This window comes from Dama dama, chromosome 11 (genome assembly GCF_033118175.1).
Source record: "Dama dama isolate Ldn47 chromosome 11, ASM3311817v1, whole genome shotgun sequence".
Taxonomy (NCBI): Eukaryota; Metazoa; Chordata; class Mammalia; order Artiodactyla; family Cervidae; genus Dama; species Dama dama.
Genome location: NC_083691.1, coordinates 631,281 through 648,318, shown reverse-complemented (window position 1 = coordinate 648,318; position 17,038 = coordinate 631,281). Strand labels below are relative to the sequence as shown.

The following is a 17,038-nucleotide window of genomic DNA, read 5'->3' as shown; positions in this document are numbered from 1 at the left end:
CCTGGCGTCCCCACGCTGCTGACCAAGCGTGAGAGGCTGGCGGGCACCTGGGAAGAAAGGACCCTGGCACATGCTGTAGACCAGGCAGGATGTGGGGGGCTGTGCCTAGACCTCTCAGCGGATCAGTGTGAGGGCGCCCAGGACCCCCACGCCAGGCATGAACCTGGGCTGGTCCCGGGGGACTGGTCCCCTGCACCCCAGACCTGTGGCCTCTGCACAGCCCCCAGAGTAGAGGGGACACTTCCAGAGTGGGCGTCTCGCCCCCAGCCTGGCTCTCACCCACCCCACTGACCCACGTGGAGGCCCGGCCCGTGGAAGAGAGGCCCAGAGCCACAGGGAAGGGCTCACTCACCTCTTTGAACTTGCCCTCCTGGTGCAGCCGGTGAATGTGAGCCAGCACGGGGCTCCGGTCTGCGTCCTGCAGCTGGAAGATGCTGACCAGCGGCTCCACTAGGCTGAGGGGGCCCTCAGTGAGGAGCCGGACTGCACGGACCTGCAGCGGCTTCAGTGCTGGGTCGCCCTGGAGACCCCAGACCTGACCTCAGTGGAGGCGGCAGCTGTGGCCAGGGTCTTGAGGCCTGATGTGGGCAGGGGGCATGGTGCCTGGGTGGGCCTAGTGTGGGGCAGCCAGCGCCTGCAGCCTCAAGCTGGTGGCTGGACGTTGTGGGTGAGCAGGGGCACAGACAAGGGAGCCGAGGCTGCCTGGCACATGGCTGTTAGAGGCCCACCCACCGTCGGTGACCCCCGTGGGCTGCTGGGGCCAGGTCAGGTGGGCGTGGGGCCCCATGTGGAGGGCTGGACGGGGTGAAAGGGAACAGGCCCTGGGCCGAGGGCGGGGCTCACCTGGGTGGGCCCCGGGCGCGGCTGTGCCTGCAGCCAGCGCTCCAGCTCGCGGGCCACCCAGGCCTCCAGTGAGGGGCCCCGCCCCCTGAAGCCCCGGCTGGCGTCCAGCATGTCCAGGAGAGTGGCGAGCGGGTCATCCAGGGTGGCAAACCCCTTCCAGGCTTCCTCCCGGAGCTGTGGAGACACAAGGCCCCACTGTGGTGAGCCCTCACCACCAGCCCTCCCACCAGAGTGGAGCTGCCCACCTTCCCTGCCAGCTGCGCCATCCAGGCGGATGGCCCTGCAAAGGCCAGGCTTGCTTCCCGGGCCAGAAGCTGGGTGGCACCCCTCTGCACCCTGACCACCTGAGTGGCACGCATGGGACGTGGCAGTGGGCCTAACAAATGACAGGAGACAGAGAAAAGGAAGGAGAAACCCAAACTGAAACCTGCCTTCTGTTTATCTTCCTAGAGACACGTAAGAGCCGAACGAGACAAACACGTGTGTCTCCGCCACCCATGTCCAGGGGAGTGGCAAGCATCACGGCGTCCTTTACGTGGCCAGCGGGGACCCTGAGCATGGCCAGCCCCTCAGAGGGTGTGCAGGCAGCCATGGGCCAGGGCAGGGGCTGGAGGAAGAGACCCCCCCCCGACCCCACTCAAGGCCACAGAGAAGAAAGGTTTTCCCAGGAAGCCCCCGTCCTAGGACCGGGGTGTCAGGGCACTGAGTGCAGAGCATCGCCAGGAGGAAGGCTGCCTCGAGGACCCTGTGAGCCCACGGAGCCCCCCGCCGCGGAGACGGGCAGAGCGCAGGGCTAGCTCTTCCCTCTGAGGTGTCCAGTCTGCCCCTGGATGGACTCTCCTGTGCCAACCTGCAGAGGCCTGGGAAGGGCAAGGGAGGCGGCGCGTCCTCCGGAGGTCAGGCCCTGCTCCCTGGCCGGCCCGAGGCTCTGCCCTCAACAACTGGGGGTCGGTTCGCTCACCCTCCCCCGAGATACCCTGCAGCGCAGCAGCTTCCAGGGCCCCATCCTGCTGCTGCCAGACACGGGGCTAACTCAGAGGAAAGGGGTCGGGGGCAGAGACACTGCCTCACACTCAGAGCAGAAACGGCCGGGCACCTTCCCCAAGACCACAAGGAGCGGGCAGTCCCCCCACCTTCCCCGAGACCCCTGAGGAGTGGGCAGTCCCCCCATACCTTCTCTGAGACCCCGGAGGAGCGGGCAGTCCCCCCATACCTTCCCCGAGACCCCCGAGGAGCAGGCAGTCCCCCCGCACCTTCCCCGAGACCCCTGAGGAGAGGGCAGTCCCCCCATACCTTCCCTGAGACCCCTGAGGAGAGGGCAGTCGCCCCATACCTTCCCCAAGACCACAAGGAGCAGGCAGTCCCCCCACCTTCCCCGAGACCCCTGAGGAGCGGGCAGTCCCCCCGACTTCCCCAAGACCACAAGGAGCAGACAGTCCCCCCACCTTCCCCGAGACCCCTGAGGAGCGGGCAGTCCCCCCATACCTTCCCTGAGACCCCTGAGGAGCAGGCAGTCCCCCCATACCTTCTCTGAGACCCCTGAGGAGCGGGCAGTCCCCCCATACCTTCCCTGAGACCCCTGAGGAGCAGGCAGTCCCCCCATACCTTCCCTAAGACCCCTGAGGAGCGGGCAGTCCCCCCATACCTTCTCTGAGACTCCGGAGGAGCGGGCAGTCCCCCCATACCTTCCCCGAGACCCCCGAGGAGCAGGCAGTCCCCCCGCACCTTCTTCGAGACCCCAGAGGAGCGGGCAGTCCCCCCATACCTTCTCTGAGACCCCAGAAGAGCAGGCAGTCCCATTGCACTGTCTCCAAGACCCCCGAGAAGCATGCAATGTCCCCCAACTTCCCCTAGACCCCCGAGGAGCAGTCAGTCCTCCTGACTTTCCCCGAGACCCCAGAAGAGCAGGCAGTCCCCCACCACCTTCCCTGAGACCCCTGAGGAGCGGGCAGCCCCCCATCTTCTCCGAGACCCCGGAGGAGCGGGCAGTCCCCCCAGACCTTCCCCGAGACCCCGGAGGAGCGGGCAGGCCCCACACCTTCCCCAAGACCCTGGAGGAGTGGGCAGTCCCCTTGCACCTTCCCTGAGACCTCCAAGCAGCAGAGTCCCCCTCACCTTCCCCAAGACTCCTGAGAAGCAGGCAAGCCCCCCCACCTTCTCTGAGACCCCCGAGGAGCGGGCAGTCCCCCCGCACCTTCCCCGAGACCCCCGAGGAGAGGGCAGTCCCCCACACCTTCTCTGAGACCCCCGAGGAGCAGGCAGTCCCCCCGCACCTTCCCCGAGACCCTCAAGGAGTGGGCAGTCCCCCTGCACCTTCTCTGAGACCCCTGAGGAGTGGGCAGTCCCCCCGCACCTTCTCTGAGGCCCCCGAGGAGCAGGCAGTCCCCCCGCACCTTCTCTGAGACCCCCGAGGAGCAGGCAGTCCCCCCACCCTCCCTGAGACCATCGTGGACATGGCCGTCGCCCGGCCAGGTGCCGAGACAGGAGCTGCGCCCTGGGGTCTGCAGGTCTGGCTCACACCATGCAATCGTGGAGGGCCCAGGGACGCCTGGACCTGCTCTGGTGTTGCCCAGAGAGTGCAGACCTCCCCGCAGTCCCAAGACCTCCCCAGGGCCCTGCTGACAAAGCCCGCGTCTCAGCCCTCCCGCCACAAGATTGAGCAATGGAGATGCAGTCATCAGCGAGGCCAGGGGCCCTCTACCTTCTGATGCCTTCACCTGGGCCCCGCCGCCCTCTGACCCCCTCACCAGGGCCCCGCTGCCATCTGACGCCCTCACCTGGGAAAGCATTCTTTAGGCCCGAGACCCCCGGTGTCACCCCCTTCCTGCCTGTGTGAGCCTTTCCCCCACATACACCTCTGCCATGCTCAGCCTGGGGCTCAGGGGCCACCGTTGGGTGGCAGGTCTCAGCAGGGGCATGGCTGTGGCCCCACCCTGCACGGGCTCCCCAGGACGCTCCTGGAGCGACATCCACTCACATCTTTGTGACTTTAAACCCACTGTTCTCTGGCCACTGGGCAGGGCTCGCAAGGACGAAACGCGGACTCTCCCTCGAGCGTCGGGTGGACGCTGTCTGTGAGGACCCCGGGCCACCAGGCACAGTGAGCACAGGGGAGACCCCAGGCTGCCTTGGGGCGCCAACACAGGGCCAGGGCCCCCGGGGGGTTTGCGTGTGTGCTCAGGGGGTCAGTCCTGGGGACGCCTCTGGGCCTGGCCCTTGGCCACCAGAAAGGATGGGCTGCACTGAGATAAGCCCTTGTGAAAACTGCAGGCCTCGCGGGGAACACCCACGGGAGTGACGACCACCACGGGGCGATCAAAGTTCCAAGAGTAAACAATGACAAGATACCAGCTTGGGAGCGAAGGCAGAAAAGAAACACGTCTGAAATTATGAGAGAGAAGAGCTATCAGCCCTAAGTGAAGGATAAGACACGCTGGCCCTAAGCAGATGCCGCGGCCGTTGGGGGATCGCCCACACCGGGCCCGGTGTCCCCGGCCACGTGGCCCCTCACCCTGCTCCTGGGCATGCTGGGTGCAGCGTCCACGCTGACAGCCCTTCAGGCCCGGCCCTGAGGCCCCGGCTGACCCCTCCCTGCCTCCTTCCCGCCTTCTGGGCCCCTCCCTCTCCTGACCCCCACCCAGCTGGGACCTGGGCACAGCCCCTCCTTCCTACTCACATTCAGGGGTGAAGGCACAGCCCCCCCGACTGCAGTGGGCTTGGGCCAGGGCCCCAGAGGGCCTGTTAGCACCGCTGGGCTCCGGCCCCATGGGGCTGCGCTGCACCCAGGAGTGAGCGTTCCCAGCAGTCTCCAGGGTGCAGGCCTGGGCCCCCCCCCCCCCCCCCCCGTGGGGAGCGCCGCCCCCGCCCACCCCCACCCCATTTCCCCTGGGGTCTCTCAGGCCTCCCGCCCGGCCCCCTCCCACCCCCAGGCCTCAGCGCTGTGCCTGCTTGGCCTGTCCCTCCAGTCCCTGCTGACTGCCTCTTGCAGGCTCGACCACGGACTCCGCTGCCTCCCGGTTCTTTCCTCACAGGGCTCCCAGGAGTCCTGCAGGCTCCGCCCCACAGCCCTGACCCGCCCTGAGGCCCCCGCCCTGGGCTGCGCTGGCCTCCAGGGCCCCCTGCTCGTCTGACGCCCAGGGGCTCGGCCAGCACACCTCCCGCCGCCGCCCTGGAGGCCGGGGCAGGGAGGGGGCAGTGGGCACGTCCGCCCCACCCCTCGAGGTCCCGCAGGGGCCCCGCCCCCGGCTTGTGGCTGGGCCTCAGGCCTCACGCACGTCTGATGACACTGGGCAGCGTGCGCCGGCCACGAGCAGGGGCCCAGGGCGAGCTCTGGAGTGTGAACATGCGATCTCTCCTGGCGGGACACCAGCCCCAAACAGGGAACTCGGAGCATTTACACAAAGGACCACAGTACAAGCCTGGCCCCCACAGAAGCCAGAGCAGGGACCAGGTGCCTTCCCGCCCAGGAAGATGGGCCGGTGGGTATTAAGACACAGCCCCGTGTCTCTTTGGAAATGAAGAACACGCTGGTCAAGGGGAGACAGTGAAAATCAGACAGCAGGAAGGACGACGGAATCCGAGGCAGAATCCGAAACATCAAACGAGGACGACAGACTCGGGCGGAGGAGGGGAGGGAGAAGCTGGCAGCATCGGCAGCAGAGATGCCTGGGCCCACTGCTTGGGCGTCCAGCGCCTGAGGCAGTCAGCCCTGGGGGTGGGGGCAGGCAGGGGCCGCACTGCCCTCAGGGTCACGGGACCGGAGGGGCCTCAGCCCAAACCGTGCTGACGCACAGGAAGTGGGTACTCCCCTGGGAAACAGGTCCGGAAGTGGAAACTCTGCCCGAGTCGCCCCAGGGAGACCAGCATTTCACAGGCACGTTCCCGGCCCCCAGCCCGGCCCAGCCGGAGCCCCGCGGCGCCCGGCGGCAGGGAACAGACAGGCGGCTCTCCCCGGCTGCTTCAGCTCGACCCGACAGGAAACGCAGTCTCCCCTGCAGCAGGCAGGCGCGTCTCGGCAGGAAGGCCTCACAGCTCCGTGGCCCAGCTTCCTGAGTCTCCCGCAAAGCCACAGGGCACGGAATCGGGAAATCAAGAAGCTTCTGGTTTTTGCAGAAGCACTGGATTTCTCCAGCTAACAACCGGAGCCAGCTGTTGACAGGCCTACGCGAGTCGGGGGAGGCCGCGCAGCTCGGACCCGCAGGGGCTTGTCCAGACAGAAGGCTGCCTCGTGCCCTGGGAAGCCCCATGAGCCTCTCCGGCTCACAGACAGGCCTCCCCTGCACACCCGTAGCCTTCCTGGAGCTCACCGGCCCTGGGGTCACGGGGTCGGTGGGGGGTGTGGGTAGGGAGGCCAGGCTGGCCCGAGAGGATGGGTCCCCCCCACAGCCACGCATGGCTCCTGCAGCCCGCGCCCCCAGGGGACCAGGGCCGCCTCACTCCTCAGTGCCTCAAGGGAGCTCGGTGTAGGGAGGAGCAGCCGAGGGCCAGTACTGGTGCCAGCCGGGGGCTGAGGCAGAGCTGCCGTCCTGCAGGGCCCCCATGGGACCTGCTGTGCGGGGCCCAGTGGCGGTGGAAGACCCTGGCTGCCTGCCGGCCAGACCACACACACAGCTGTCCTCCAGGCCTTCCGGCAGAGGAGGCAGCCCGTGAAGCCCAGCAGGCGCCCCTAATGCCTGCGGGCTGGTGGTGGCACTGTCCTCTCCCCCTGCTCCGTGCATCCAGCAGGCCTTGTGTCCCAGCCACGACCCCACGTGACCCCCAGAGCATCTGCCAAGGCGGCTCACCTGTCGCAGCTCCCTAGTGGACCACAGCGTCTGCAGGGTCTGCAGGAACAGGCGCGGGTCCTGGCCTGGGGGGACAGGGCAGGGCTGTGGAGAGACTGCGTGCGGCGGGGAGCCCCTCCCTAGGCCTGGCCTGCTCCCCAGGCAGTGGGGCTTCCCGCAGTGCCCACTGGGGGGCTTCCAGCTCAGCTCAGGGAGCCCGGACTCGCATTCCTGCCTCAGTGGGCCCCTGGTCCGTGTGAGCGGGGAGGCCTGCGGTACTGACCCGGCCCGGGGGCACCCCCCCCATCCACAGCCCACTGTCTGGCTTCTGGCCCCTGCTGAGGCCCAACGTGGTCCTGGCCTCTGCCTCCCTGTCCTCCCTCTGCCCTGTCCTGCCCTTGGCGAGTCCCACCCAGGCCCAAGTCCCAAAGCTTCTCCGCTCCCTGCTGCAGAGCGGGGCGTGGGGTCCCGGAGTGGGCGCCTGCTCAGCCCAGTGCTGCCCAGGGCGGCAGGGGTCCAGGTCACCCTCAAGCTGGAAGAGTCGGTGCCCTCAGGCCAGGTCCCAGGTTAGGGCCAAGGAGGGCCGGCGGTCCGGGAAAAGACACGGCTGCCTGCTCTGGGCTTGGGAAAGGAAGCTGCTTCTGAGGCTGGGGCCTGGGGACCAGCTCTGAGCTGCCCGTGGCCACCAGCGCCCCCTGGCTGCCTGCCTACTGGGCCTCACCCTCTGTGCCCTGCAGTCAGGGTTCCCGCTCCCCATGCCCTCTCCCTCACCGCAGCCCACCAGCCTCCGCAGCACCTCCCCCCAGCCCACCCCACCTCCATCCCCCTGCCCCAGCCAGAGCCTGCAGGCCCAGCCCATCTTGCCTCGCAAGTTCTGCTGCACGGATCTGGGGGCCCTCACCTGTCCAGCCCCCACGAGAAGCTGCAGACGAACCTGGTTCTTTCCCATCAGGGGCCGTGGCCCAGGGCCCAGGGAGGGTGGGCGTGAGACCCGCCAATGGGGACGGGGCTGTGGGGGGGCCCCGCCCCAGTCCAGGTGGGAGGAGCACCTGGCCCTCAGGCAGGACCTCGGGGTCAGACTCAGGACCGTGGTCCACACCCAGGGGAGCAGGAGCCCAGGTGGCCACACCTGCGAGGCCACTTGAGAGTCAAGGAGCAACGGGCAGCAGCCGCTCCACAGGAGCCGGGTGGACGGACGGAAAGACGGGAGACCCAAGCCACAGGCCCCGAGGACACGGGCTCGCAGAGAAGACAGGGGCCGTGGGGAACCCCAGAGGCCACAGGAGAGTCTGTCCCAGAAAGCAAGGCCGGCTGACAACTGCAGGCCGTCTGCCAGCTCACACTGCAGCACAGGAGGGAAGCCACCTGAGCCTCTCGCTGGACACACAAGCGTCTCATGTAAACGCGGTAACTTGTGACGAGTGAGTGTAGTTACAATCGAAGATATAACCCAGCAAACTAGGAAGAAAAGGAACATCCTAATCCAGAGAAAGGGTGTCTGTAAAAACCCTCCGCAAGCGGAGGCCTCAGTGATGAAAGCTTCCCCTGAAGCGGAAACCCGAGGAGGAGCCCGCCGTCCACTTGATGTGACCTGGGGAAGCGCCAGTGCAGAGCAGACAGGCGGAAACTTTAAGGTCACAGAACACAGCGCAAAAGCATTAAAACATCGGCACCGGAAAACTCTCTGCTCCCTTCAGACAATGAGATATACAGCACGAAAGGCATGAGCTCTCAAGCTCCCAGAAGACGGAGGAAAGTGAAAGCAAACTATTGACAGAAGCCTCTGTACACAGTACGAATCTAACTCTCGGAGGTGCTCTATCTGACAGGGCACTGTGTGATGGGGGGACTGTGTGTGATGGGGGGCTGTGTGTGATGGGTGACTGTGTGTGATGGGGGGACTGTGTGTGATGATAGAGTGTGTGTGATGGGGGACTGTGTGGGATGGGGGGACTGTGTGTGATGGGGGACTGTGTGTGATGATAGAGTGTGTGTGATGGGGGGCTGTGTGTGATGGGGGGACTGTGTGGGATGATAGAGTGTGTGTGATGGGGGACTGTGTGGGATGGGGGGACTGTGTGTGATGGGGGACTGTGTGTGATGATAGAGTGTGTGTGATGGGGGACTGTGTGGGATGGGGGGACTGTGTGTGATGGGGGACTGTGTGTGATGATAGAGTGTGTGTGATGGGGGGCTGTGTGTGATGGGGGGACTGTGTGGGATGGGGGGCTGTGTGTGATGGGGGGCTGTGTGTGATGGGGGCCTGTGTGTGATGGGGGGACTGTGTGTGATGATACAGTGTGTGTGATGGGGGACTATGTGTGATGGGACTGTGTGGGATGGGTGGCTGTGTGTGATGGGGGGCTGTGTGTGATGGGGGGACTGTGTGTGATGGGGGACTGTGTGTGATGATAGAGTGTGAGTGATGGGGGGACTGTGTGGAATGGGGGGGCTGTGTGTGATGGGGGGCTGTGTGTGATGGGGGGACTGTGTGGGATGGGGGGACTGTGTGAGTGATGGGGGGACTGTGTGTGATGGGGGGCTGTGTGTGATGGGGGGCTGTGTGTGATGGGACTGTGTGTGATGATAGACTGTGTGGGATGGGGGGACTGTGTGTGATGGGGGGGACTGTGTGGGATGGGGGGCTGTGTGTGATGGGGGGCTGTGTGTGATGGGGGGCTGTGTGTGATGGGGGGACTGTGTGTGATGATAGAGTGTGTGTGATGGGGGACTGTGTGGGATGGGGGGACTGTGTGTGATGGGGGGCTGTGTGTGATGGGGGGCTGTGTGTGATGGGGGGCTGTGTGTGATGGGACTGTGTGTGATGATAGAATGTGTGGGATGATAGACTGTGTGGGATGGGGGGACTCTGTGTGATGGGGGGACTGTGTGTGATGGGGGGACTGTGTGTGACAGGGGGACTGTGTGTGATGGGACTGTGTGTGATGATAGACTGTGTGGGATGATAGACTGTGTGGGATGGGGGGACTGTGTGAGTGATGGGGGGACTGTGTGTGATGGGGGGGACTGTGTGTGATGGGGGGCTGTGTGTGATGGGACTGTGTGTGATGATAGACTGTGTGGGATGATAGACTGTGTGGGATGGGGGGACTTGTGTGGGATTATAGACTGTGTGTGATGGGGGGACTGTGTGTGACGGGGGGCTGTGTGTGATGTGGGGCTGTGTGTGATGGGACTGTGTGTGATGGGGGACCGTGTGTGATGGGGGACCGTGTGTGACGGCGGGAATGTGTGGGACGGGGGGAATGTGTGTGCGGGGGGGCTGTGTGTGATGGGGGGCTGTGTGTGATGGGACTGTGTGTGATGGGGGGCTGTGTGTGATGTGGGGCTGTGTGTGATGCGGGGCTGTGTGTGATGGGACTGTGTGTGATGACAGACTGTGTGGGATGATAGACTGTGTGGGATGGGGGGACTTGTGTGGGATGATAGACTTTGTGGGATGGGGGGACTGTGTGTGATGGGGGGACTGTGTGTGACGGGGGGCTGTGTGTGATGGGGGGCTGTGTGTGATGGGGGGCTGTGTGTGATGTGGGGCTGTGTGTGATGGGACTGTGTGTGGTGGGGGACCGTGTGTGATGGAGGACCGTGTGTGACGGAGGGAATGTGTGTGACGGGGGGAATGTGTGTGCGGGGAGGCTGTGTGTGATGGGGGGCTGTGTGTGATGGGACTGTGTGTGATGGGGGGCTGTGTGTGATGCGGGGCTGTGTGTGATGCGGGGCTGTGTGTGATGGGACTGTGTGTGATGGGGGGCTGTGTGTGATGCGGGGCTGTGTGTGATGGGACTGTGTGTGATGCTAGACTGTGTGTGATGGGGGACCGTGTGTGATGGGGGACTGTGTGTGATGATAGACTGTGTGGGATGGTGGGACTGTGTGTGATGGGGGGACTGTGTGTGATGGGGGGACTGTGTGTGATGGGGGGCTGTGTGTGATGCGGGGCTGTGTGTGATGCGGGGCTGTGTGTGATGGGACTGTGTGTGATGGGGGGCTGTGTGTGATGCGGGGCTGTGTGTGATGGGACTGTGTGTGAAGCTAGACTGTGTGTGATGGGGGACCGTGTGTGATGGGGGACTGTGTGTAATGATAGACTATGTGGGATGGGGGGACTGTGTGTGATGGGGGGACTGTGTGTGACGGGGGGACTGTGTGTGATGGGACTGTGTGTGACGGGGGGAATGTGTGAGAGATGGGGGGACTGTGTGTAATGGGGGGTGAGTGGTGGGGGGACTGTGTGTGAAGGGGGGACTGTGTGTGATGGGGGGACTGTGTGTGATGGGACTGTATGTGATGGGGGCACTGTGTGAGTGATGGGCGTACTGTGTGAGTGATGGGGGGCCTGTGTGTGACGGGGGGCTGTGTGTGACGGGGGGACTGTGTGTGTGATGGGGGACTGTGTGTGATGATAGACTGTGTGTGAAGGGGGACTGTGTGTGATGGGGCGCTGTGTGTGATGAGGGGAATGATGAGTGATGGGACTGTGTGGGATGGGAGGACTGTGTGAGTGATGGGGGGACTGTGTGTGATGGGGGGACTGTGTGTGATGGGGGGACTGTGTGTGCGGGGGGACTGTGTGTGATGGGACTGTGTGTGATGGGGGACTGTGTGTGATGGGACTCTGTGTGACGGGGGGACTGTGTGTGATGGGAGGGCTGTGTCTGATGGGGGCACTGTGTGTGATGGGGGGACTTTGTGTGATGGGACTGTGTGTTATGGGGGGCTGTGTGTGATGACAGACTATGTGTGACGGGGAACTGTGTGTGATGGTGGGCTGTGTGTGATGGGGGGACTGTGTGTGACGGGGGGACTATGTGTGATGGGGGGACTGTGTGCGATGGGGGGACTGTGTATATTGGGACTGTGTCTGCTGGGTCTGTGTGTGATGGGACTGTGTGTGACGGGGGGACTGTGTGTGATGGGGGGCTGTGTGTGATGGGACTGCGTGTGATGGCCTGTGTGTGACGGGGAGACTGTGTGCGATGGGGGGACTGTGTGTATTGGGACTGTGTCTGCTGGGTCTGTGTGTGATGGGACTGTGTGTGACGAGAGGACTGTGTGTGACGGGGGGCTGTGTGTGACAGGGGGGCTGTGTGTGATGGGGCTGTATCTGATGGGGTGACTGTGTGTGATGGGGCACTGTATGTGATGGTACTGTGTGTGTTGGGGGGACTGTGTGTGATAGGGGGACTGTGTGTGATGGTACTGTGTGTGATGGGGGACTGTGTGTGAAGGGGGACTGTGTGTGATGGGACTGTGTGTGACAGATGTACTGTGTGTCATGGGGGGACTGTGTGTGATGGTGGGACTGTGTATGATGGGGGGACTGTGTCTGATGGGGGAACTGTGTGTGAAGGGACTGTGTGAGTGACGGGGGGACTGTGTGTGATGGGGGGACTCTGTGTGATGGGGGGACTCTGTGTGACGGGACTGTGTGTGATGGGGGACTGTGTGAGTGATGCAGTGACAGTGTGTGATGGGGGGACTCTGTGTGATGGGACTATGTGTGATGGAGGACTGTGTGTAATGGGACTGTGTGTGATGGGGGGCTGTGAGTGATGGGGGGCTGTGTGTGATGGGACTGTGTGATGGGGGGCTGTGTGTGATGGGACTGTGTGTGATGATAGACTGTGTGTGATGGGGGACTGTGTGTGACAGGGGGACTGTGTGTGATAAGGGGACTGTGTGTGATGGTACTGTGTGTGATGGGGGACTGTGTGTGACGGGGGGAATGTGTGTGACGGGGGGACTGTGTGTGACGGGGGGACTGTGTGTGATGGGGGACTGTGTGTAATGGGACTGTGTGTGATGGGGGGCTGTGTGTGATGGGGGCTGTGTGTGATGGGACTGTGTGTGATGATAGACTGTGTGTGATGGGGGGACTATGTGTGATGGGGGACTGTGTGTGATGGGGGACTGTGTGTGATGGGGGGACAGTGTGTAATGGGAGTGTGTGTGATGGGGGGACAGTGTGTAATGGGAGTGTGTGTGATGGGGGGACTGTGTGTGATGGGGGAATGTGTGTGATGGCTGACTGTGTGATAGGACTGTATGTGATGGGGGGACTGTGTGTGATAGGACTGTGTGTGATGGGACTGTGTGTGATGGGGGTACTGTGTGAGTGATGGGGGGACTGTGTGGGTTGGGGGGACTGTGTGTGATGGCTGACTGTGTGTGATGGGGGGCTGTGTGTGATGGGGGGCTGTTTGTGATGGGACTTTGTGTGACAGGACTGTGTTTGATGCGACTGTGTGTGATGGGCGGACTGTCTGTGATGGGGGGCTGTGTGGGATGGGACTGTGTGTGATGGGACTGTGTGTGATGGTGGGACTGTGTGTGATGGGTGGACTGTGTGTGACGGTTGGACTGTGTGTGATGGGGGGACTGTGTGTGATGGGGAACTGTGTGTGTTGGGGGGCTGTGTGTCATGATAGACTGTGTCTGATGGGGGGCTGTGTGTGATGGGACTGTGTGTGATGAGGGGACTGTGTGTGATGGAGGGACTATGCATGATGGGACTGTGTGTGATGGGGGACTGTGTGTAATGGGACTGTGTGTGACGGGGGGACTGTGCGTGATAGGACTGTGTGTGATGATAGACTGTGTGTAATGGGACTGTGTGTGATGGTGGGGTGTGTGATGATAGACTGTGTGACGGGGGGACTGTGTGTGACGGGGGGACGTGTATGATGGGGGGCTCTGTGTGATGGTGGGCTGTGTGTGATGGGACTGCGTGTGATGGGACTGCATGTGATGGGGGGACTGTGTGTGAAGGGAGGGCTATGTATGACCGGGGGACTATGTGTGACGGGGGGACTGTGTGTGAAGGGGGGACTGTGTGTGATGGGGCTGTGTGATGGGGGGCTGTGTGTGATAGAGGGCTGTGTGATGGGACTGCATGTGATGGGGGGACTGTGTGTGAAGGGAGGGCTGTGTATGACGGGGGGACTGTGTGTGACCGGGGGACTATGTGTTGCAGGGGGACTGTATGTGACGGGGGGACTGTGTGTGATGGGGGGCTGTGTGATGGGGGGCTGTGTGTGATAGAGGGCTGTGTGATGGGACTGTGTATGATGGGGGGACTGTGTGACGGGAGGGCTGTGTGTGATGGGGGGACTGTGTGTGATGGGGGGACTGTGTGATGGGGGGCTGTGTGTGATGGGGGACTATGTGAGTGATGGGACTGTGTGTGATGGGGAGACTGTGTGTGATGGGGGGACGGTGTGTGATGGGGAACTGTGTGTGTTGGGGGACTGTGTGTGATGATAGACTGTGTCTGACGGGGGGACTGTGTGTGATGGGACTGTATGTGATGGGGGGAATGTGTGAGTGATGGGGGACTGTGTGTATTGGGGGAGTGAGTGATGAGGGGACTGTGTGTGACGGGGGGACTGTGTGTGATGGGACTGTATGTGATGGGGGGACTGTGTGAGTGATGGGGGGACTGTGTGTGACAGGGGGGCTGTGTGTGATGGGACTGTGTGTGATGGGGGACTGTGTGAGTGATGTGGGGGCTGTGTATATTGGGGGGGGTGAGTGATGAGGGGACTGTGTGTGACGGGGGGACTGTGTGTGATGGGACTGTATGTGATGGGGGACTGTGTGAGTGATGGGGGGACTGTGTGTGACAGGGGGGCTGTGTGTGACAGGGGGGACTGTGTGTGATGGGGGGACTGTGTGAGTGATGGGGGGACTGTGTGTGACAGGGGGGCTGTGTGTGACGGGGGGCCTGTGTGTGACGGGACTCTGTGTGACGGGGGGACTGTGTGTGATGGGGGGCTGTGTGTGTGATGGGGGGACTGTGTGTGATGGGGGGACTGTGTGTGATGCGGGGACAGTGTGTGATGGGACTGTGTGTGACGGGGGGACTGTGTGTGATGGGAGGGCTGTGTGTGATGGGGGGACTCTGTGTGATGGGGGGACTGTGTGTGATGCGGGGACAGTGTGTGATGGGACTGTGTGTGACGGGGGGACTGTGTGTGATGGGGGGACTGTGTGTGATGCGGGGACAGTGTGTGATGGGACTGTGTGTGACAGGGGGACTGTGTGTGATGGGAGGGCTGTGTGTGATGGGGGGACTCTGTGTGATGGGGGGACTGTGTGTGATGCGGGGACAGTGTGTGATGGGACTGTGTGTGACGGGGGGACTGTGTGTGATGGGAGGGCTGTGTGTGATGGGGGACTGTGTGTGATGGGACTCTGTGTGACGGGGGGACTGTGTGTGATGGGAGGGCTGTGTCTGATGGGGGCACTGTGTGTGATGGGGGGACTTTGTGTGATGGGACTGTGTGTTATGGGGGGCTGTGTGTGATGACAGACTATGTGTGACGGGGAACTGTGTGTGATGGTGGGCTGTGTGTGATGGGGGGACTGTGTGTGATGGGGGGACTATGTGTGACGGGGGGACTGTGTGCGATGGGGGGACTGTGTGTATTGGGACTGTGTCTGCTGGGTCTGTGTGTGATGGGACTGTGTGTGACGGGGGGACTGTGTGTGATGGGGGGCTGTGTGTGATGGGACTGCATGTGATGGCCTGTGTGTGACGGGGAGACTGTGTGCGATGGGGGGACTGTGTGTATTGGGACTGTGTCTGCTGGGTCTGTGTGTGATGGGACTGTGTGTGACGAGAGGACTGTGTGTGATGGGGGGCTGTGTGTGACAGGGGGGCTGTGTGTGATGGGGGACTGTGTGTAATGGGGGGACTGTGTGTGATGGGGCGATGGTGTGTGATGCGGGGCTGTGTGTGATGGGGATACTGTGTGATGGGGGTACTGTGTGTGATGGGGCTGTATCTGATGGGGTGACTGTGTGTGATGGGGCACTGTATGTGATGGTACTGTGTGTGTTGGGGGGACTGTGTGTGATAGGGGGACTGTGTGTGATGGTACTGTGTGTGATGGGGGACTGTGTGTGATGGGGGACTGTGTGTGATGGGGGACTGTGTGTGATGGGACTGTGTGTGACAGATGTACTGTGTGTCATGGGGGGACTGTGTGTGATGGTGGGACTGTGTATGATGGGGGGACTGTGTCTGATGGGGGAACTGTGTGTGATGGGACTGTGTGAGTGACGGGGGGACTGTGTGTGATGGGGGACTGTGTGTGATGGGGGGACTCTGTGTGATGGGGGGACTCTGTGTGATGGGACTGTGTGTGATGGGGGACTGTGTGAGTGATGCAGTGACAGTGTGTGATGGGGGGACTCTGTGTGATGGGACTGTGTGTGATGGAGGACTGTGTGTAATGGGACTGTGTGTGATGGGGGGCTGTTTGTGATGGGGGGCTGTGTGTGATGGGACTGTGTGATGGGGGGCTGTGTGTGATGGGGGGCTGTGTGTGATGGGACTGTGTGTGATGATAGACTGTGTGTGATGGGGGACTGTGTGTGAAGGGGGGACTGTGTGTGATAAGGGGACTGTGTGTGATGGTACTGTGTGTGATGGGGGACTGTGTGTGATGGTACTGTGTGTGATGGGGGACTGTGTGTGATGGGGGGAATGTGTGTGACGGGGGGACTGTGTGTGACGGGGGGACTGTGTGTGCGGGGGGGCTGTGTGTGATGGGACTGTGTGTGATGATAGACTGTGTGTGATGGGGGACTGTGTGTGGCGGGGGGACTGTGTGTAATGGGACTGTGTGTGATGGGGGGCTGTGTGTGATGGGGGCTGTGTGTGATGGGACTGTGTGTGATGATAGACTGTGTGTGATGGGGGGACTATGTGTGATGGGGGACTGTGTGATGGGGGGACAGTGTGTAATGGGAGTGTGTGTGATGGGGGGACAGTGTGTAATGGGAGTGTGTGTGATGGGGGGACTGTGTGTGATGGGGGAATGTGTGTGATGGCTGACTGTGTGATAGGACTGTATGTGATGGGGGGACTGTGTGTGATAGGACTGTGTGTGATGGGACTGTGTGTGATGGGGGTACTGTGTGAGTGATGGGGGGACTGTGTGGGTTGGGGGGACTGTGTGTGATGGCTGACTGTGTGTGATGGGGGGCTGTGTGTGATGGGGGGCTGTTTGTGATGGGACTTTGTGTGACAGGACTGTGTTTGATGCGACTGTGTGTGATGGGCGGACTGTCTGTGATGGGGGGCTGTGTGGGATGGGACTGTGTGTGATGGGACTGTGTGTGATGGTGGGACTGTGTGTGATGGGTGGACTGTGTGTGACGGTTGGACTGTGTGTGATGGGGGGACTGTGTGTGATGGGGAACTGTGTGTGTTGGGGGGCTGTGTGTCATGATAGACTGTGTCTGATGGGGGGCTGTGTGTGATGGGACTGTGTGTGATGAGGGGACTGTGTGTGATGGAGGGACTATGCATGATGGGACTGTGTGTGATGGGGGACTGTGTGTAATGGGACTGTGTGTGATGGTGGGGTGTGTGATGATAGACTGTGTGACGGGGGGACTGTGTG

The 17,038-nt window shown here is 62.5% G+C and overlaps 1 protein-coding gene across 14 annotated transcripts in view; it reads right to left on the bottom strand.

Annotated features, from left to right (window-relative positions):
• EXD3 (exonuclease 3'-5' domain containing 3) overlaps nucleotides 1-17,038 on the bottom strand; it is an 89,901-nt gene that overhangs the window by 46,659 nt on the left and 26,204 nt on the right. For 12 of the 14 annotated variants that reach the window (XR_009694598.1, XM_061154091.1, XM_061154099.1 and 9 more), the window contains 3 exons: nucleotides 6,627-6,691; nucleotides 844-1,017; nucleotides 353-520 (listed from right to left, as the gene is read on the bottom strand). Coding sequence is in view for 13 of the 14 variants with exons in the window: in XM_061154091.1 (XP_061010074.1) it covers nucleotides 353-520; nucleotides 844-1,017; nucleotides 6,627-6,691 (407 nt within the window). In the remaining variant the exon portion in view is untranslated. The remainder of the gene's footprint in view (nucleotides 1-352; nucleotides 521-843; nucleotides 1,018-6,626; nucleotides 6,692-17,038) is intronic. The other 2 variants (XM_061154097.1, XM_061154098.1) reach the window with 1 other exon arrangement.